The sequence below is a fragment of the Crassostrea angulata genome, chromosome 10, assembly GCF_025612915.1.
Source record: "Crassostrea angulata isolate pt1a10 chromosome 10, ASM2561291v2, whole genome shotgun sequence".
Taxonomy (NCBI): domain Eukaryota; kingdom Metazoa; phylum Mollusca; class Bivalvia; order Ostreida; family Ostreidae; genus Magallana; species Magallana angulata.
Genome location: NC_069120.1, coordinates 52,445,683 through 52,467,037, shown reverse-complemented (window position 1 = coordinate 52,467,037; position 21,355 = coordinate 52,445,683). Strand labels below are relative to the sequence as shown.

Below are 21,355 nucleotides of genomic sequence, written 5' to 3'. Positions count from 1 at the left end.
ATATTTTAAATAAAAAATTCCTGACCCTTACTTAATTTTTATATCTAAGCGATTTATATAAAGGACTGTGACCTCCTATGCCTCCTTCTTTTGCGGGAGCTAAATAAACACCAAGTGGCAGACACAAACTCGTTGAATAAGTCCATTAGGTTTTGTTTCAATATGATTTTGTTTTGCTCTTTGGAAATAGGTACTTCAAATATGGCGTGTGAAATTTTCCATCATTTAACCTTTTTTGTTATTTCTATAGAAAATCTATATTATGAAATATTTGACGTGCTTACAAATAGATAATAAAATAAACGTAGAAGAGTTTCTAATTTTGATTTGAGAGAGAGAGAGAGAGAGAGAGAGAGAGAGAGAGAGAGAGAGAGAGAGAGAGAGAGAAAGAAAGAGAGAAAAAGAAAGAAAGAAAGAGAGAGAGAGGTGTAAGATGTAATTTTTAAAACCTTATTTCAAGACAGGAGATGCCTTTTCGATGACTACATCTTTGTTATCGGCGAATTGCATCACTCTTATTCTTTGGACATATGTTTTAAAAGCAATAATATAACTTGTTATTCCTATTTGAAAAACTCCAGTTCGAAAATATATTATTCCTTTTCTGGAAATAACATGCATGAGAAATATTAAAAGTCAAATGAAGATGCAGAAATCTGAATACCAGGAATTAAAATTATCATACATGTATACAGGTATACGAAAATTACGAAAATAATCTAACATATCTATATAGAAATAACAATTCATATCAAAGTACTCTCTGTACATAGTATTTTGTGTTCTTAACCTCCAAAACTTTGTTAAGGTGAAAATGATTAATCAAACCTGACCCATTTAGATATTTTAACCTTCACCACATTTACTACATCGAGTCGGGCCTTCGGAATAATGAACCTTCGGGCTACTGGGCAAATCCCCTTGAAAAATGTGAAGAAAGTGTTGAGTTGAGGTGTATAAGGTCACATACCACTATTTTTACCCCGTACTCATTGACCACAGAACTCTGAAGTTTTATAAGTAATAAAGCTGAAAAAATAATACATGTCACTGGCGAATTTAGAGGGGGCCACGGGGCCCAGGCCCCCCTTTTGTAATGAAGATTTAAAAAAAATATATAAGACGTGTAGAAAAAGAATTTCAAATCAATTTTTGTTGTTATTTATCGTTCTTAAAATACATGTATGTCAAGTCGAACTAGAATAGCCCATGAAAGTGTCTTAAAACACCTCAAAACCCGGGAGCTTCCGGGGGTTTTGTCCACTGGGGGCCTCAAGGCGGTCCCCAGACCCCTGGCCGCCCCGGGTCCCCTTTCAACAAATCCTTGATCCGCCACTGCATAAATCCTATACTAAAAGTTCATAAAACTTCCGACTCCTGGTTCTAAATCGTATGCAACAAAAATACATTGTCATTTTATGCATTATCTTCAAGTTTTATTATTGTATCTGGTAAGAGAAAAAAAACTATTCAATTAAAGGAAACACATTTTTTGTACAATCGGCTATTGCGTGTCATCTTTCCGGATGATGTATTATTACCTTGTCGGGTTTTGTAAGTCATAATTTTAAAGCGCTTGTGTGATCAGGATTTGTTTACGTTTTGCTCGAAAATGAAAACATGTTTGAACATAGTAACAGGACTTTTAAATAAGTCTTTTTTGCATTGTTTAATCGTTTCCGTATATATTTATGGGTGAATATCTACAAACATCGTAAAACGGTCGTATGGTAAGACTTATTTTATCAAGAGTTTACATGAAATCTGAGTACAATCAACAGGTCCAATATGATCTCATAATTTAATGTTAGCTATGCTATACAGCTTTCTGGAGTATTCTGAATAGCTTGATAAACATAATGATAAAACTATTTATATGCATTTTTCACCAAAAATTTTATTGTAAGAAATTGACAAAAAATCGCAAATGGTAAGATCTTTATATAGTTGCGCTATGGACTATTCAAAAGGCAAACAAATTTAACATTGCAACTTTTGAACACTTTTAAACAAAAAATCTATATCTATTGTTTTGTTGACTGGCCACCACCTTATGTGCATTGGGATGTGGATACTTGGATGAATTCTTCACATTGTGCTGAATTATTAAAGTAAGAAGAAATCATGTGATTGTTCATACTATCTGATGAAGATAGTTTGAACCATGATGTATTTATAAATATTGAATAATTAAAATAAAATGTGCTGCATAAATATCTTGGGAAAGACTATACCAATCAAATACCTTGTTTTTCATATATTAAACTGGCTTTAATATTTCATTCAAGAAGTAGCAGCTAATGTGGTCATGAATTAATTGCCCCAACACTAGTACAAAGTCTTTGAAGGGGACACAATTTGATGAGTAATTTTTACATGCACTGTTTACAGAATAGTTCAAACTTCAAAGGTGAAGTTATCAATGCAATGAAGGTCGATTTATTATACATTCTGAAAAAATTACAAATGCATGACAAAATAGCTCAACCTCAAGCTACGGTAAAACATGGTGATAGCAAACAATTCTAATGAATTGACGCTTACAGCAAAGTTAATTTTCAATCCCAGTGACTTTATTACATGTAAACTTGACGTATATAGCGAATTACGCTTATAATGAAGCAAAATTGCCTGTCCCTGGCACTTTGTTATAGGCATCTTTTACTGTATACTTTGTTTTTTACTGAAAAGCAAAATAAAGCTATATAGCTTATTAGCTTATTTAATTAATATCTAAATCAAGAAATTGTACTGGACCTTTTCACATTCAGGTGACGAGATGATCAAGAGAGGGTCAACCAGTGCCCTTCTTCAGAAGGCCCAGTCCCAACTGAGAGGGGAGAAAGTCTCCAAGGGCAATGAGGAGGAGGATGATATCAATGTAAGGAAAACTCCTGTCATAATACGATGATTGACAAATTGAAGTGCTGTAAAGATATTATTTTTATCACGTATGATTCTTTGGGGAAATTCATTTTCAACAAGTTAGTGTAAGTTTTATTTAGCGATTTTCTGAATGCATTTTTCGAAAATACAGTTTACCGGTATATACAATTGCATTAGAATTGAAGTGGTGACTGATTTGGCTTTCTACTTAAAATGCAAAAAATTAAACACTGCTTGAGTAATGTGCTTCAGTAATCCATTGAAACATTAAGTAGCCAGTATGTGTAACTTTTAACATAAACAAGGATCAATAAAATTAAGGTACATTTCGAATAAGCTACAGTGTATTAAAACCTCATCAGTGCCTTCAGTTATTTTAGAAATGTATGCAGATTTTTCGATGCTATGAATGAAAATGAAATACGACAGAATAATGATAATTAATGCATTGAAGATACAACATACAAACTGTCACATTACATTGTGTATTTTTCAGGCCTACATCAAGTCACTGACAAAAAAGACAACAACCAGTCAGCAGAAGAAGACAGTAAACTTTGAGGATGGCGACATCTCCATCTCCAGTGATATTGACACTCACACCCAGACCAGCTCCTCACTTACCAAGAAACGGCCGCTGATAACCTCTGGGAACAAGTTTTTGAAGAAAAAGCAAACAGAAACATCTCAACCTACAGCAAAATACCTCAAGAAGCCACAGCTGTCAAATGCCAGTCCTGTACCTACTGTGTCTGGGGACATGGCACGCACCAACAAACCCAGGGAATCTGCACAGACTTCCTCTGCTCTCAGTAAAGCATCACTTCTTAGTAATAAATTTGCCAAGCGGTCAGCAGAAACAAGGAAAGTCTTCACTTTAGAGACAGACAGTAGTGAAAGCCTGCATACGCCAAGGCCTGGGTCTTCTCTTGGAATGAACAGTGATAGGTCAAGGTCAGGGGAAAGGCCTAGGTCAGGGGAAAGGCCTAGGTCAGGAGAAAGGCCAAGGTCAGGGGAAAGGCCAAGGTCAGGGGAAAGACCAAAGTCAAGAGAGAGACCTGGATCTGCCGATTCAGATAGTGTTAGGATCGGTAGAGATGGGTCCAAGTTTATGAAGAAGAAAACAGCAGTTCCTGAGCCCCAAAGAAAGAGAAGTCCTTCTCCACAACCAGAGCAAAGACGAAGGAGTCCCTCCCCCCTACAGGAGGCACACGGGAGGCGGAGCCCAACACCGACCAGGAAATCAAGGGATAAGAGAGGTAAGTTAATGGTGTTAATGTATTGTCTGATTCATTACGTAAAAAGGTTTACATATAATGATAGTGTAATGAGTGGTTACATCAAGTTAGAAAAATTGAAATTATAAGTATTATTGTAATTAATTAGCTTATTCATTTTATATATATTTTTTCCCCGAGTTTTGTTGTGAGATTGTCTGAGGGATTTTTTTTTTCAATTTCTTCAAGTTTTAAGCTACACTGTATGTGCTACACTGCGTGTTTTAAAGCTGAGTGCTTTGTTTTTTAGCTGTGTGCATGGTTTGATATTTGTTCTTTGTTTATAGTTGTGTGCATTGTTTAATAGTTGTGTGCAGTTTAATAGTTGTGTGCTGTATTTATACTATGTGATTTGTTTCATAGATTTTAATTGATAACTGTGGGCTTTTTGATTAGGTATGTTTTGTTTTATAATTGTATGCTTTTTTATAGCTCTGTGTGTTTTATGACAGTGAACTTTGTTTTGTAGCTATGCTGACCGGATTGTCTGCTGATATTGTTTTATAGCTATGTGCTTTGTTTTTTAGCTGTGTGCTTTGTTTTATAGCTATGTGCTTTGTTTTACAGCTGTGCTGACTGGATTGTCTGCTGACATTGTTTTATAGCTATGTGCTTTGTTTTATAGCTGTGTGCTTTGTTTTATAGCTATGTGCTTTGTTTTACAGCTGTGCTGACTGGATTGTCTGCTGACATTGTTTTATAGCTATGTGCTTTGTTTTATAGCTATGTGCTTTGTTTTTATAGCTATGTGCTTTGTTTTATAGCTATGTGCTTTGTTTTATAGCTTTGTGCTTTGTTTTATAGCTATGTGCTTTCTTTTATAGTTGTACTGACTAGATTGTCTGCTGACATTGTTTTATAGCTATGTGCTTTGTTTTATAGCTGTGCTGACTGGATTGTCTGCTGACATTGTTTTATAGCTATGTGCTTTGTTTTATAGCTGTGTGCTTTGTTTTTATAGCTATGTGCTTTGTTTTTATAGCTATGTGCTTTGTTTTAAAACTGTGTGCTTTGTTTTATAGCTGTGCTGACTGGATTGTCTGCTGACATTGTCCTGTCCTCTGGTGAAGAGAGCCTGGCAGAGTTTGTGGCAGGATTAGATTCTTCTGAGAGTTTTCCAGGAGGAAAAGGGAAACAGAAGGTAGAAGGGAAACAGAAGGTACATATGTAGTTAAAACTCCATTTGGTGAAACAAATCAATTTTTTTTTGTTATTTGTTTAAATCAAAAATATTTTACATGTATTTTCAGATTCTTAAAAAATTTCTCAAGAATTTCTTGTTAAATAGTATTTTTTATATATTAGAAAGATATTGTGTTATTTTCAGATGTTTGAGTGTACACTTTCATTTGTTGTAGAAAGGAAGAAGAACCCCCTCCCCCACGATACCTCGCTCCCCCTCGCCGGATACAAAACCTCCCCCAGCCAGATCCCCCTCCCCTGGCCCCTTCAGATCTCCTTCCCCTGGCCCCTTCAGATCCCACACTGCTGGCCCCCCAAGGTCTCCCTCTCCTGTCCCCCTGAGAAGACGATCACCTAAGCTTCACCGCTCACCTCACTCAAGATCCTCATCCATTGAGTCTGATGTTTTAGAGAGTGACAAGTACGATGAAAGCTCAGATGATGCCTTCAGATGTAAGTTTTCTTATTTGAAAACTTTTTTTATTATAATACATTCAATTTCAGAGCTGCTTATATATATGAAATGCAAAGTTACAAGATTGGTATTTTGCTTTCAGTTAATTTGATGGATATTGATGCATTAGAGCCAGCCATAGTAAAGTCAGATTCCAAGACAAAGGATAGCTCTAAAAGAAAACGAAAAGACACCTCAAAATCTAAAGCTAAGAAAAACATCAAGAGTCCATTCAAACCACAAAAATCTACACCCAGAAAGCAGAAGTCCTCGGAGAAGGAGGACTTGTTTTTCGGACTTCAGACCGTTGAGGACCTGTTAGGAGGTGTGTCAGATGACCATCCTCCTAGTGTGGCCAGTGAGGAAGTGAGAACAGAATCAGAGGACATTCCCGAGGAGATTGGTCCTCCTAAAAAGAAAACAACTTCATTTCACTCTGTTCTTGAGTCAGAAATTAAGACTCAAGAGGTTAGTACTGTGCATAGGTCTTATTCCGATGACTTTGATGATACTATTTCTGAGCGCATCGGCGAATCCCAGAAGAGGCTGAGTCGAGCTTCCTCTCGGAACACTGATGTTGAGGAATACACAGAGACTTTCCAGAGCGAGTCGGAGATTACCGAGGAGTCGGGGACTGTCACAGAGACCGATGAATCTGAAGTAGTTGAACGGTATGATCTCCCCAACTCTTTCTAAAACTCCTATTTACTTCTAATTGATTAATTTAGGTCAGTTTTAAATGAACAAATTTGACAGTATTCGTTTTTGAAAACTTAGTACAATTGCATTGATTTGTATATGTACTTTAATGCAGAGAAATCCAGAAAATGACAAATTGTATTTCATTACAGTTTCTTCTTCATCACATTTTAGCTCAATATGAGGTGGATATCACTTGTGTAATAAGTTTTTAATATTGCCCTGTCTTTTAACACATCATGATGTCACAATTGAACATTACATAGTCATAGCTTCAAGTCAATGATTGACATAGATTAAAAAATAACTTGATAATACAGTTGAAAAATTTAGTTTTAAATGTGAATCATTTAGTGCTGTTTTATCAATTTTCTTTCATCAATTGGTAAGAATATGTTCAAAAATTAAATGTTTGTGTAGCTTGGAACTTTTTCCATGCTTAAAATTATTGACATTTCATGGTACATGTAATGTGTGGCTCATAACTTTGATGTTTATGGAAAAGATCAAAGTTTATCAAAACTGTGGTAAAACCTGTATAAAAATTATCTCACATGATTTGTGGTGATAAATGATTTTTATCCCACTCAATTTGTGTTTTCTATCTCCTACCGAAGGCTCTGGGATAGAAAACACAGAACCAGTTGGATAAAAATCATATACCATTGCAAACCATCAGATATCCTGTAATTATTACATTGTCTTAGACATGATATGAATTTGGTTTCAAGTCCAAACCTAGCATATTGTATCTTTTAAAAAAAAATCCATGATTTATAAAAGACTGAAATGTTAATAGTGTTTAAAAAATTTCCTGTCATAAAAACCCTAGTTTCTGTAATGAAATGAGATTGATTGGACTAAAACTTATGTGATATATATGATAGAATTCCATTAGAGGATACGATGTTCTGGTACACATGTTTCTGTTTCTCTTGGACAGACATAAGCCAACAAAAACAGCCTGGGAGGACAAGAGGAGGGGCACGGAAGACAAGAGGAGGACCACGAGGACCACAGAGGTAGGACTACAGACTGAGGAGCCGGGCCTGACCTACAGATTCAACTACAGCCCGGGCTTCATGGATCCCGCCTCCATAGCCTCCTATGTTATCAGCCCAGACTCACTCAATGGTGGGTGTAATAAAGAATAAATATATCAGCTTGTTTTTTTATGTTTTATGCATTTAACAGGGAATACAGTTCTAGGACTCATTATTCTGAATGCTGTTGATATCACTACATTAGAATAAGATCCACCAAGATTTTTGCCCCTTTGTCTAGTTTTGTTGACCATGTTTTTGTATTTCCAGCCCTGACATCCTACAGTCCCTGTATGTTGGCCCTACACGACAGGCTCAAACATTACAATGTTTTGTATCATGTTTATGTTTTTGTATTTCCAGCCCTGACATCCTACAGTCCCTGTATGCTGGCCCTACACGACATGCTCAAACAGCAGCTGGAGCTGACCAAAAGTTTCCTCCACTCTCAGCAATCCCTGTATCAATCTATGTCAAGTTCCTTGGACCACAAATATCGCTACACAACTCTACAGGACACTAAAAAGGTGCATACCCTCAAAGTCACTGCCTCTGAACCACTAATTTAGATAACCTCAAAAAAAAAACCCCCAAAAACATGTGAAATAATGCCCCTAGTAAATTCGCAAAAAAATAAATTTTGAAATTGCCAAGGTCAACCCATTTTTAAAAATTTTGATTCATTGAAACTCACTGTTACAGGGTGTACAAATCATTGACAATGTGTCAATCATCACAATAAAAAACAACCCAAGCTATCAGCACTAATTAGGATGTGTTATTTTTATTCACTCTTATTTCAAATTATCAAAGTCTTGGTAGGTTTTCTATAATTCATTGTATAAAAGGGACGCTTACAGCCATTAGGGATACCATCCTTTAGTATGTTGTGTCGTCATATAATTATTTTTAAATGAATCATTCAAAGTTGAAATGAAAATATTGATATTAGAAAGGCTCAAAGAGAGTTGCAAAAATGTCTTCAAGGACCACTATAAAAAGCAATGCATTATTTGTGTAACAAACTTGGAGTGTATTCACTAGCTTAGACGTCCCTTACATTACCAGTACTTGGAGATTGTTCTGCATGAGTCAGTAACAAACATGATTGTGACGTAACAGACCTGCCTGACGATGTCTGACGATGTCGGCGCTCCATGTTTATAGCTGTACATGTCTGCACCCATACCTCATGTCATCTGTTGTTTTTGTTTTCTTGCAGTACATAAAGAAGCACAGATCAAAGAAGATGAGTTTAAAAGAAGCCCTGAAGCTTGTAGACTTAGAGAATCAAAGTTAAGAAGGCTTGTCGGTGTCTTGTACTACAATTTATAAATCCAGTGAGCAGGCCGTCTCTCTAGCAGCAGATTTGTGATTTGGTGCGGGATAAATCATCAGTGAGAGGAGAGTGATTTATCGATAGAATGTTCTAAGTCTATGATTAGTTAGTGAATAAAAGAAGATGTGAGAGATAAACTGATAAAGGAGATCCATATATTGATATCATGAGACGCCCACCGTGACAGAGGCGAACAATATCCGTCAATATCTCCACCATCATAACTGTCAATGCAGCTAAATTATTACCATCACCAAGACTTCACTCTGTCTCCACTCTTCTGAAACAATGCTTTAAACATTAAAGAGTTGTGATGTCAATATTTATTCTTAGATTTTAATTAAAATTGATTTAATGAAAAGAATTATTCATGGCTGTGGTCAGAATTTACTTTGATCTTGTGCTAATCTCTGCTTTGAAAGTTATGTTGATTTCTTGCTTGATTTCTACAGTATTTTCAGAGAATATTATTGGTGTTTTGTCACCTTTGATAAATTATGTAGTTTAAATTTGACAACAAAGTCTTTCAGAATAAAGCCAAAACAATGTATCAAAGAAAAACATATTTTTTAAAATAAAATGATATACTAGTATACGATGCACACCCCCTCTCAAACTCAAACACAAACGGTGCAATAATGTAGACCTTAAACTGGCATTTGTGTCGCATCCAACCTCACCCCACCTGATTGGACAAAAGCCTTGCTGTTCACTCCTCATTGCTAATCATGTTACCTTACTTGCCTCTAAAGTTGTGTAAATTGACTTCATCAACTAAGTTTCTACTCAATTAACATTCAATTTTCATCATACAAAAATTTCTTAGGCACGTAATGTGGCAACTCTATATTGTTAAAATCGAAAATGATGGACTATGGAGACATATCTCCATATTGCAACAAACATTCTCGAATAAACATGACTTTATACCCCGTTACTTATTAAATATTTTTCTTTGCACTATCTTTTCTAACGGCGTAGCTACATTGGTCACAACGCCAGCTTTGGATCTATAAGTTATGACTTTGAACCCGATCGGGAATTTTGTATTTATATACATGTAATTCCCTGCATGTTAAAATCTTGAATAATAAGCCCAGTTGTAATTTGCTTATGATGTATTTTCACCCGCGTAGGAGGTTCGTAGTGTCTCTCGCCACCCATCGTTGCGGACCAGTGCTGGTTTGTTTTGGAGGGTTTTGTCCATTCTACTTCAACTATAATCGACAATCCCTACCACCTTTAGCTTACCATTTTGTGTATTGTTTTGCTTGAACTAAAACCTACCAAATTCCTAACCGTTATTTTTGATATTCTTAGAGAGAGAAATGAATTTGTTTCGGGTATTATATTGACCCAAGAATGTTGATAATTCAAGGGCTCATTCTCCTAGAATCTTAATATTCCAAGGATTGATTCTGAATATCCAAGGATTAAGATTACCCAACGATGCATATAATCCAAGGACTCATACTCCTAGGATCATGATAATCAAAGGATTGATCCTAAACATCCAAAGATTAGGATAATTCAATACTAGTAAAGCTTTCAAGGACACTCTCTCTGTGATTTACAGAGATGGCGACCATAAGAGATAACAACAAGGAATCAAATCAGGTTCAGAATATATCAAATTGAATATCGATTTCCATGTTCCAAAGATTGGAATTATTTTAATTAACTGTTAGCCCATGCATGTCTGTCAGTTATCTAAACAGGTCACGAATAGCTTCGGGAGTTGCGTCTATATCGGTGTTAATTTACATGTTTGCAGTCTGCTCGATTTTGAATGCAGACTTCACCCAGGCATTTGGCAAACAATTTCCGACCTCGGATTGACAATCTAAATACTGACTTTATGAAATATAAAAGTGGGTATTTTGGAAAAATATAACAATTTTCAGTTTTATTACATATTAACTTTTTTATTTTAAAAATCTTGTATTTTTAGTATTGACAAATTTCTGTCAAAACAAGTTTTTTTTATCTGCATGTCTGTGAGGGGAAAATGATATTTTTTCTCCTCTCTAGTGACGTCTCTATATTCCGCTAGGGATGACCGCTGACATTTCCGCGGGAAGAAACACGTGATGACAGCGCGGCTCCCGCTCGTCTGTTCTCTCATTTCCAGAAAGAATTTCTGCGCTATTTCAGGATCTTTAAGCCGTTTGTTTTTGTTTTTAATGCATCTTATATCTGCTCAATTTACAAAGACAGAAGGAGAATGCAAATCTGCGGAAATTGGCCAGAGATCAGAGCGACTTGAACAGATCCGCTTGTAGATAGATGCCGCGTGTAGACAGACGTGGTAATCGCCGGACGGATTGTTCATAGCTTGTGGACACTGACGTAAAAAAATATATATAAAAGACCAGTTCTATGTGTCAAATAATAAAACTTTATCTTATGGAAAACCCATTGAATGTTTATATGTAAGCAACTCATAACTTTACAGAGTATGAAATATTTACCAAAATGTTTTGACAAGTTTTACCATATATCTACCAAGTTAACAACTATAATGGTCCCCCAAAAATCTGGTAGTTCTGTTATAGGGAAAAAAATATTTTCATTTTTGTGTGAAGATTGCAAAACAATTGCTCGCGCACAAACGGTTGTAGTATAAACACTATAAGCACGTGCTTACGAATATTTTTGCACGTTTATTTTTGATAGTAAACTCGACAACGTTTGGTTCCTACCATAATACCCCTCCGAGCATGCTCCTATATACACTGTGCCAAATAGTAACTGCGACGTTACATTGCAACAAGATTGTAATTAAATGTATCACGGTTCAATAAATATGCTTTTTATTACAACCGATTTGTACCATTAAATGTTACTATATCCTTTGAGATTACTTCAAATTGGAAAGAAACAACACCGCCTCTCCAAAATAAAATCTTATGGGCAGATTAAATTATCTGTGTACTTTTCAAACCAACCACAAAATGCGTGTGTCGATACATGCGTTCAAGACTCGATGGAAACTAAAAGTTGTCACTGTTTATACAGTGGTGAAGGTTCGATTACCTGTGCCAGTAACATCTGTAACAAAACACTGGCAAAGATCCTTAACCTTTGTAACAATACAGAGATCATTCGCCTCTGTAACAATACAGAGATCCTCCACCTCTGTAACAATACAGAGATCATTCACCTCTGTAACAATACAGGGATCCTTTACCTCTGTAACAATACAGGGATCATTAACCTTTGTAACAATACAGGGATCCTTTACCTCTGTAACAATACAGAGATCCTAACCTCTGTAACAATACAGGGATCCTTCACCTTTGTAACAATACAGGGATCCTTTACCGCTGTAACAATACAGGGATCATTCACCTTTGTAACAATACAGGGATCCTTTACCTCTGTAACAATACAGAGATCCTTTACCTCTGTAACAATACAGGGATCATTCACCTTTGTAACAATACAGGGATCCTAAACCTCTGTAACAATACAGAGATCCTAACCTCTGTAACAATACAGAGATCCTAACCTCTGTAACAATACAGGGATCCTCCACCTCTGTAACAATACAGATATCCTTAACCTCTGTAACAATACAGGGATCCTCCACCTCTGTAACAATACAGAGCTCCCAACCTCTGTAACAATACAGATATTCTTAACCGCTGTAACAATACAGAGATCCTTCACCTCTGTAACAATACAGAGATCCTCCACCTCTGTAACAATACAGAGCTCCCAACCTCTGTAACAATACAGGGATCCTTAACATATGTTACAATACAGAGATCCTTTACCTCTGCAACAATACAGAGATCCTTTACCTCTGTAACAAACAGAGATCCTTCACTGCTGTAACAATACAGAGATCCTTCACCTCTGTAACAATACAGGGATCCTTTACCTCTGTAACAATACAGAGATCCTAACCTGTAACAATACAGGGATCCTAAACCTTTGTGACAATACAGAGATCCTAAACCTCTGTGACAATACAAAGATCCTTTACCTCTGTAACAATACAGAGATCCTAACCGCTGTAACAATACAGGGATCCTAAACCTCTGTGACAATACAGAGATCTTAAACCTCTGTGACAATACAGAGATCCTTCAGTAACATCTGCAACAATACAGAGATCCTTAACCTTTGTAACAATGCAGAGATCATTCACCTCTGTAACAAAACAGGGATTCTTCACCTCTGTAACAATACAGAGATTCTTAACATCTGTAACAATACATAGATCCCTAACATATGTAACAATACAGAGATCCCTAACATCTGTAACAATACATAGATCCTTAACCGCTGTAACAATACAGTGATCCTTCACCTCTGTAACAATACAGAGATCCCTAACCGCTGTAACAATACAATGATCCTTAACCTGTTTAACAATATAGAGATCCATAACATCTGTAACAATACAGGGATCCTTAACCTGTGTCACAATATAGAGATCCATAACATCTGTAACAATACAGGGACCCTTAACCTGTGTAACAATATAGAGATCCATAACATCTGTAACAATACAGGGATCCTTAACCTGTGTAACAATATAGAGATCCTTAACATCTGTAACAATACAGGGATCCTTAACCTGTGTAACAATATAGAGATCCTTAACATCTGTAACAATACAGGGATCCTTAACCTGTGTAACAATATAGAGATCCTTAACCGCTGTAACAATACAGTGATCCTTAACCTCTGTAACAATATAGAGATCCATAACATCTGTAACAATATAGGGATCCTTAACCTGTGTACCAATATAGAGATCCTTAACATCTGTAACAATATAGGGATCCTTAACCTGTGTAACAATATAGAGATCCCTAACCGCTGTAACAATACAGGGATCCTTAACCTGTGTAACAATATAGAGATCCTTAACATCTGTAACAACATAGGGATCCTTAACCTGTGTAACAATACAGAGATCCCTAACCGCTGTAACAATACAGAGATTCTTAACCGCTGTAACAATACAGTTATCCTAAACCTCTGTTACAATACAGAGATCCCTAACCGCTGTAACAATACAGGGATCCTTAACCTGTGTAACAATGTAGGGATCCTTAATCTGTGTAACAATATAGAGATCCTAACCGCTGTAACAATACAGGGATCCTTAACCTGTGTAACAATATAGAGATCCATAACATCTGTAACAATATAGGGATCCTTAACCTGTGTAACAATATAGAGATCCTTAACATCTGTAACAACATAGGGATCCTTAACCTGTGTAACAATATAGAGATCCTTAACATCTGTAAAAATATAGGGATCCTTAACCTGTGTAACAATATAGAGATCCTTAACCTCTGTAACAATACAGTGATCCCTCACCTCCGTAACAATACAGAGATCCCTAACCGCTGTAACAATACAGGGATCCTTAACCTGTGTAACAATATAGAGATCCATAACATCTGTAACAATATAGGGATCCTTAACCTGTGTACCAATATAGAGATCCTTAACATCTGTAACAATATAGGGATCCTTAACCTGTGTAACAATATAGAGATCCTTAACATCTGTAACAATATAGGGATCCTTAACCTGTGTAACAATATAGAGATCCTTAACCTCTGTAACAATACAGTGATCCCTCACCTCCGTAACAATACAGAGATCCCTAACCGCTGTAACAATACAGTGATCCTTAACCTCTGTAACGATATAGAGATCCATAACATCTGTAACAATATAGGGATCCCTAACCTGTGTAACAATATAGAGATCCTTAACATCTGTAACAATATAGGGATCCTTAACCTATGTAACAATATAGAGATCCCTAACCGCTGTAACAATACAGGGATCCTTAACCTTTGTAACAATATAGAGATCCTTAACATCTGTAACAATACAGGGATCCTTAACATGTGTAACAATATAGAGATCCTTAACATCTGTAACAATATAGGGATCCTTAACCTTTGTAACAATATAGAGATCCATAACATCTGTAACAATACAGTGATCATTCACCTCCGTAACAATACAGAGATCCCTAACTGCTGTAACAATACAGGGATCCTTAACCTGTGTAACAATATAGAGATCCTTAACATCTGTAACAATACAGGGATCCTTAACCTGTGTAACAATATAGAGATCCTTAACTGCTGTAACAATACAGGGATCCTTAACCTGTGTAACAATATAGAGATCCTTAACATCTGTAACAATACAGGGATCCTTAACCTGTGTAACAATATAGAGATCCATAACATCTGTAACAATACAGTGATCCTTAACCTGTGTAACAATATAGAGATCCATAACATCTGTAACAATACAGGGATCCTTCGCCTCCATAACAATACAGAGATCCTTCAGTGTCCTAGACTAATAAAGACCCACCAATCCTTCCACCCATCAACAATAGACGCAATGTACGGTCTGACTGTCAATAATGCACATGAAAATTGAAGTTTACTTAGACCAGGCAATAAACACGTTTTCATTTGATTGAAGCCGTGAAATACATCTTTTATTTCCATGTCGGACAGTTATGTATTGGATATAACATTATGAGAAGATTCTTGAAACACTTTACCCTAAGTATTTTTTCGTGGTTGCATAACACATAAATTAGTATAGGGACTAAGTCTTTTTGTATTTCTCTTGCTTTTTTGGTATCAGTTGGCCTATGTGAGTCAATGTTTTTGTTTTAATTCTTTAAGCCTCTTTGTTCTTAGAAAAAATATCAAAACCAGATCTGATCCTATACGACACGGGGTTTGCCTTGTACAGTTACAATTTGTTGAGGACCGTAATTGAAAATGATGGTTATACTGTAGACCCCAGACCCCCTGTTTAAAATAATTTGAACCTTAGCTACATTACTGTAAAGTGTAAAATTACACCACCTTTCCCATTTCAAGTGGCTTGTTTCAAGTTCAAGCTGAAATTTGGCAAGATTGGGTTTACAAGAAAACGAAAATAAACGAAGTAAAATTGTTACAGCAGGCTGAAATCAAATTTCATTGAAATATAAAAACATCCGAAATGGTTAAAATGTTTCAACAAGACAGAAAATTAACAGCTATGGTTCTATTTGTAGAACCATTATCTTATATAATTGCTAGGTTATATCATCCATACTTTCAAATACATTTTTGATGTTTTGATTTGAAGGTCCTTTTTCTCATTTCAGTATTGGAAATATTGCTTTTCGTCGAAAAAACCCAAAATGTGCCTTAAATAAATTATTCAAAGTCAGTTCATATTTTTAAAAGCTAATATAACCTTTTGTGTTCCCTTATCATTACGAGCTTTAACATACATCCTTAAAAGGACCTGTAAAGTATATTCAAAGTCAGTTCATATTTTTAAAAGCTACTATAACCTTTTGTGTTCCCTTATCATTACGAGCTTTAACATACATCCTTAAAAGGGCCTGTAAAGTATATTTTACAAAATATTGATTTCTTTTAAAGTAAAAATTATTCAATTATTTTAAAGATGCTTCACAATGAACAACTACACAATGCACGTGTACGTTTATTCGAGTTGCACGTGTACGTTTATTCGAGTTGCACGTGTACGTTTATTCGAGTTGCACGTGCACGTTTATTCGAGTTGCACATGTACGTTTATTCGAGTTCCACGTGTACGTTTATTCGAGTTGCACGTGTACGTTTATTCGAGTTGCACGTGTACGTTTATTCGAGTTGCACGTGTACGTTTATTCGAGTTCCAGGTGTACGTTTATTCGAGTTCCACGTGTACGTTTATTCGAGTTGCACGTGTACGTTTATTCGAGTTGCACGTGTACGTTTATTCGAGTTGCACGTGTACGTTTATTTCAGCAACAACAAAAATTACCTCGTGATTATGTAGTATCTACATTGTAGACTTTTTACTTTCCATTTTATTTTTAATTTTAAAAATATATCTTAAACAATGATATTTCAGAAATGAAAATTGAAATCATTTTCTCAGGGGTGGGTTGGGGTGTTACCAAATTTGGAGAGCTTTGTAAATAATGACTCATCCAAATTATCAAAAAGCGGAATGAGTAAAGCTGTGACTGAGTATATTACATTTCTTAATATGAGCAAACATCCAACATGTATTGATTTAAATAATAACGCTGGATAAAAGTTAACGAAACATCGGGCATGATGTCACAAATATCCTGGCTTGACAAGGTAACCGGGCTCAGAGTATCTTTTACCTGTAATCTATACGCTATAATGTTAAAATAGACCTAATGAAGAGGGCGCGGTCCCGAATCCACCCTTGGCAGTCAATAGAGTGATGCCGATATAGCTCTGAAAAATCCAGCTCGCACCTCGGTCTAAAATAGAACATCGAGATAGACTAAGACCAATTCCAGCAAAATTACTACTCAGTCTGTTCATACCATTTCCGTGACTGACGCGTTCGATTTTATCGTAGTGTAAATCCGGAGAGTATTGTATGACGTAGACGTTTTTCGGAATACCTCTGTTTATAATGAGTTCATATACCTGTGTTGTTGTAACAAAGGAAAATGTACAAATCAAGGTGGATTCGCTGATGGTTGTGTTTGTTCAGATGTGATTGATCCTCGGATAAATACTCGATTCCAGCAGCATCGGGCCCGAAGAGAGCGCTTGTTACAGTTTATAGACAGCCGGTGAAACTCGATCCCCGATACACGAACAGAACGAGCGGCTCATACTCTGCTGGTCCTGAAAAGGGTGGATTTCAATTTCCTGTGGACAGGCCTATATTTCACGAGTCAATATAAATTCTTTGTAAAATAGGAAATAAAACCAATCAATTTAACAATAAAAGACAGGTAATATGGCTTAAGACCCCATCCAAGAGTCAAGACAATTTTTATGCAGGAAAATGGACCAATGTTGAAGTAGATGTTGGGTTGTTGGAGGTTTGGGGTAACATAAATCAGACCGTATTGGAATTGTTTTATGCTTTGTTTACCGAGGCCGTCTTCTCGAGTTGTGCTACAAGCCTGCTTAATCTTTCCTATCCTGTCTGTTTGCTTTGTTAGTAAACTACTTCAGATTAAGCGTTTTTTCAAAATTATGTTTGATGTTTTGCAGACTTGCAATGTGTTCTTTTGAGAAAATTCCCTTTATTTCAATTACTTATATTCGTCACTAAATTCTAACTATTTACCCCTTCCCCAGTATGAAAAAGCGAGAATTACTATATATATATTAGTTAAAATAAAATTACATATATATTTCATTCAGCCGACGTCAATAAAATAACATTATCCTTGAAGCTAGCATTCAATGTATTGTAACGTCCACCACGGTATTCTAGAAGAGTAAGGATATTATCAGAAAGGTTCAAGCAGACCCCGATCCTAATGCACAAGTTATATATATATTTTGAAAATATTGTTTTCATCCAAGTAGGACGTACAAATGTACATGATTTCTTCTACTATAGAAATAGTTCTGCATTCGCTCTAGTTAACGGTTTTGTAACCTGAATAAAAAGACGTTTACCCCCCCCCCCCCCCTCCGCGCATTTGATTTTTCTTACCTAAAGGTAGGCTTATTTAACATGTACGTTATTCGATAGGAGTTTAATTGATTACGTGTGATCTCTTTTTCAGGGGACAATGCTTGCAGACCTCGCAAAGGTTTTTTCCGGACGTTTTTTCCCGACATTTTCAGCAGCTGATCCCATAGAAGTTGTTTTATCTCTACATTAATTTGTTATCCAATTTCTGGCTGTCTTTGATAAAAGCTTTCTCTTATGAATTCCTAGACCTAATCTTCTCTTCAGCATGTGTTTCTTCATTTTATGAGAACATTTACAGCATCCCTAAGTGAAACAATTGACCTAATTATTCTGAATACATATGCTTTGATGTAATAATAATAATCTCTCTCTCTCTCTCTCTCTCTCTCTCTCTCTCTCTCTCAACCATGACCAAAAATATTTACAGTTAAGCTTGTTATTATTTAATCTTTTAATATTCTATGGTTAGTGGTAAACATTGCAGTATTATTCATTCACGCTGAAAGACGTTTTGCATTGTTTGAGACAATTCAACTGTTTTTGAAGCAAAAAATTGTTCTATCATAAAGATCGCAAGCAACTGTAGAGAGAGTCCGTGCCACTAAAGGCTTTAATTAAATAGGTCCAGTAAAAAAATCTCAAACGTCATTTTCTTTTCACTTTATCTGCTCTTAATTTCATTTCATTATCGCGCCTCAAAATAAACGTTTGATTCCCCAAATTATACAAAAAGTAAAATTAATCATAGTTTTGTTTGAACAATCGCGTTCATCACCTTGCTCTATGGAACCGTTTTCTTTTTGATAAATTGATCTTTGGAATCCAGATCTCTGTTTCGTAAAGCTTTCATAGAAGTAGCTCGGTATCACGGCGTGTTTTCCGGCTACTTGTAATTCCGGCGTCCTTGCGTTTCCGTAAATCACAGCCGTAATCACGGAGTGTGTGCTCAGAAACTCAAGTACATGGCGAGGAGGCTCGGTCCCAGGTCTGGCCTCTTCCGGTGTAAGATTAATGGCGAAAAAGTCGGAACTAACAACCCGGCGCATTAATGTCATGTTTAAATCCCGATAAAATACTAAATGTAAGAGTTATTGGAATGCCTGTCACATTGTTTCTATCGATTTCGAATTTTAACGTGCTCACATTTGCATTTTTGCGAGTTGACGTCTCGTTGCTGTATTCAAATTTCTAAAACGGGACGTGTTTGGTTTTTGTAAAGCGACATGGACGCCATTTTGAACGTCCATCACGTGAACTTAATTCCTGCCAATCAAAGTACCAACAAATATACGTTATATTTACATTCACTAAGTATGATTCTATCTAAATTTTCTTTGCGGAAATTGATAGTAAATCACAGCTCCAAAGAAACTGACAGAACTGAAATCTACACCAGTTCTAACCAGTTTATTAATCGACCAAAACCTTTAGCAACTTTACAAAAATCACGGTTTAAACGAAATAATCATGATGATGTCAAACTCAAATTCCCATATTAGACGATTTAACTGGCTATTTCTTTTCCTAAACGTACCGATATAAGTACATTAATAATAGTTTAGTGTTTAGTTACTTTTACCTCCATTTACGATGAATTCATTCATTTGTTAAAAGAAAGGTGTAAATTAAAACAATAAAATGCATCATGAGTGTTATGGAGGTAGCGACCAATGTAGAAAAAAATGACCTAAGCCGCCAACGCGGGTTATGTATTTTTTATGTATTTTTTTCTGCAATGTCTGCCGTTATGTCCCGCGTGAATCACCAAAAAAAAAATATTGTTTAAACAACAACATAACTGCAATTTCGATTAATAGTATTTATACTATTGCTGAGAATGTTAATAATAGATTGAGTAAATTTTCTTATAAAAGTCTAAGAAATCAGTTGTTCGTTAGATATTGAGGAAAAATGAGTTGCCATCATTCTGACAACTTTTTCACATGAGGATAAAATTACATGCATCTCGCTCATCTCTGTAAGGAGTATTAATAAGATTATAATTAGTTTCGTAAAATCCGTAGTTAATTAAGACTTGGTAAAGAGAGTGTGGTTTTTATATTGAGGAAAATATCGTATAGAAGGAAAATAATCAATAACTTTACATATTACCTTCATCGGTGTACTGAGTATTTTGGGTATTAAATACTTACTCAGCAGAGAGGGAGGTCTTCACTGATCATCATACTACAATTGATTTTTTTTGTTGTAGAAGATGACGATTCTCCGATTGCTCGACAGATTAATGTATACTAGTACTGCTTCTTATCTCTCAGAGATCCAAGGATTGTTATCATGTTGTAAACTTTGTATTTACTGCCATCCGGGAAATCCAAAATTTACAAACTGATAGTTGAATTCCATGTGTTCTGAGGCTCGTAATGTTGTTAATTGTTTATCAGGCATCAACCTGATTCAAAGGCAAATGTCCCTAGTAGTAATGCAATTCCTTTGTCAAAGCTACAAAAAAAAAATGGTTTTACATTGCAAGGATAGAACCTCTTTAAGAAAGCACGAGTAATATCCAGATAACTCCGTAAAGAAAAGGTTTATTTTTAATAATTTAAACTTGTGAAGCGGGACTGTTTAACTACATTGACAGACTTTTTTTTTATATGAGTGAAACGTTTCCATCTGTGATCGCCAGTACTCTCTGAAATACTCACCTTGCATCATTTGCATATAAAAGTAAAACTTTCTAAATGCTCATTTCTTTGAAGGTATTCATAAATAACTAGTACATTTTTCTGGTAAACAGAAACATATCATGTCAGTTAAATTTTTTTTTCGTCTTTTTTTTCTTTTTTCACAAAAAAAGGTTAATTTTCTTGTGACATTTATGAAACTTGTGGAGTTTATTGGGAGGAAGCGCGCGGAATTGCTTTCATTGTTTTATAGAACAACAATAATAGAAGAGTGTTGTGTTGAATGCTTGGAGCTAGTTCTGATGCCTTGATTCAGTATGAACATGTACATAGACTGG

At 35.8% G+C, this 21,355-nt stretch overlaps 2 protein-coding genes across 3 annotated transcripts; both read left to right on the top strand.

The window, feature by feature from the left end:
- Positions 1–1,589: 1,589 nt before the first annotated feature.
- On the top strand, positions 1,590–9,860 carry LOC128167402 (uncharacterized protein C19orf44-like). 2 transcript variants are annotated; one of them, XM_052833106.1, is made up of 9 exons: positions 1,590–1,730; positions 2,772–2,881; positions 3,383–4,145; positions 5,186–5,322; positions 5,522–5,798; positions 5,903–6,470; positions 7,442–7,632; positions 7,905–8,068; positions 8,764–9,834. In XM_052833106.1, exons 2-9 carry the CDS (start codon positions 2,780–2,782, stop codon positions 8,839–8,841), a joined length of 2,280 nt encoding a protein of 759 aa, XP_052689066.1. In that variant the 5' UTR covers positions 1,590–1,730; positions 2,772–2,779; the 3' UTR covers positions 8,842–9,834. The 2 variants fall into 2 exon arrangements, with proteins under 2 accessions (XP_052689066.1, XP_052689067.1); XM_052833107.1 differs by lacking the exon at positions 1,590–1,730 and adding an exon at positions 1,774–2,111 and having other exon boundaries at positions 8,764–9,860.
- Positions 9,861–13,240: 3,380 nt separating this feature from the next.
- Positions 13,241–15,315, top strand: LOC128166046 (uncharacterized). Its single transcript, XM_052830951.1, has 2 exons — positions 13,241–13,958; positions 14,051–15,315. Exons 1-2 carry the CDS (start codon positions 13,241–13,243, stop codon positions 15,313–15,315), a joined length of 1,983 nt encoding a protein of 660 aa, XP_052686911.1.
- The last annotated feature ends 6,040 nt before the right edge of the window (positions 15,316–21,355 follow it).

Coding starts and splice junctions, on each gene's coding strand:
- LOC128167402 (XM_052833107.1), top strand. CDS start 2,780: ATGATCAAGAGAGGGTCAACCAGTGCCCTTCTTCAGAAGGCCCAGTCC. Junction 5,323..5,521: donor AGGTAGAAGGGAAACAGAAG/GTACATATGTAG, acceptor CATTTGTTGTAG/AAAGGAAGAAGAACCCCCTC. Junction 8,069..8,763: donor CTCTACAGGACACTAAAAAG/GTGCATACCCTC, acceptor GTTTTCTTGCAG/TACATAAAGAAGCACAGATC.
- LOC128166046 (XM_052830951.1), top strand. CDS start 13,241: ATGATCCTTAACCTGTTTAACAATATAGAGATCCATAACATCTGTAAC. Junction 13,959..14,050: donor TGTAGGGATCCTTAATCTGT/GTAACAATATAG, acceptor GTAACAATATAG/GGATCCTTAACCTGTGTAAC.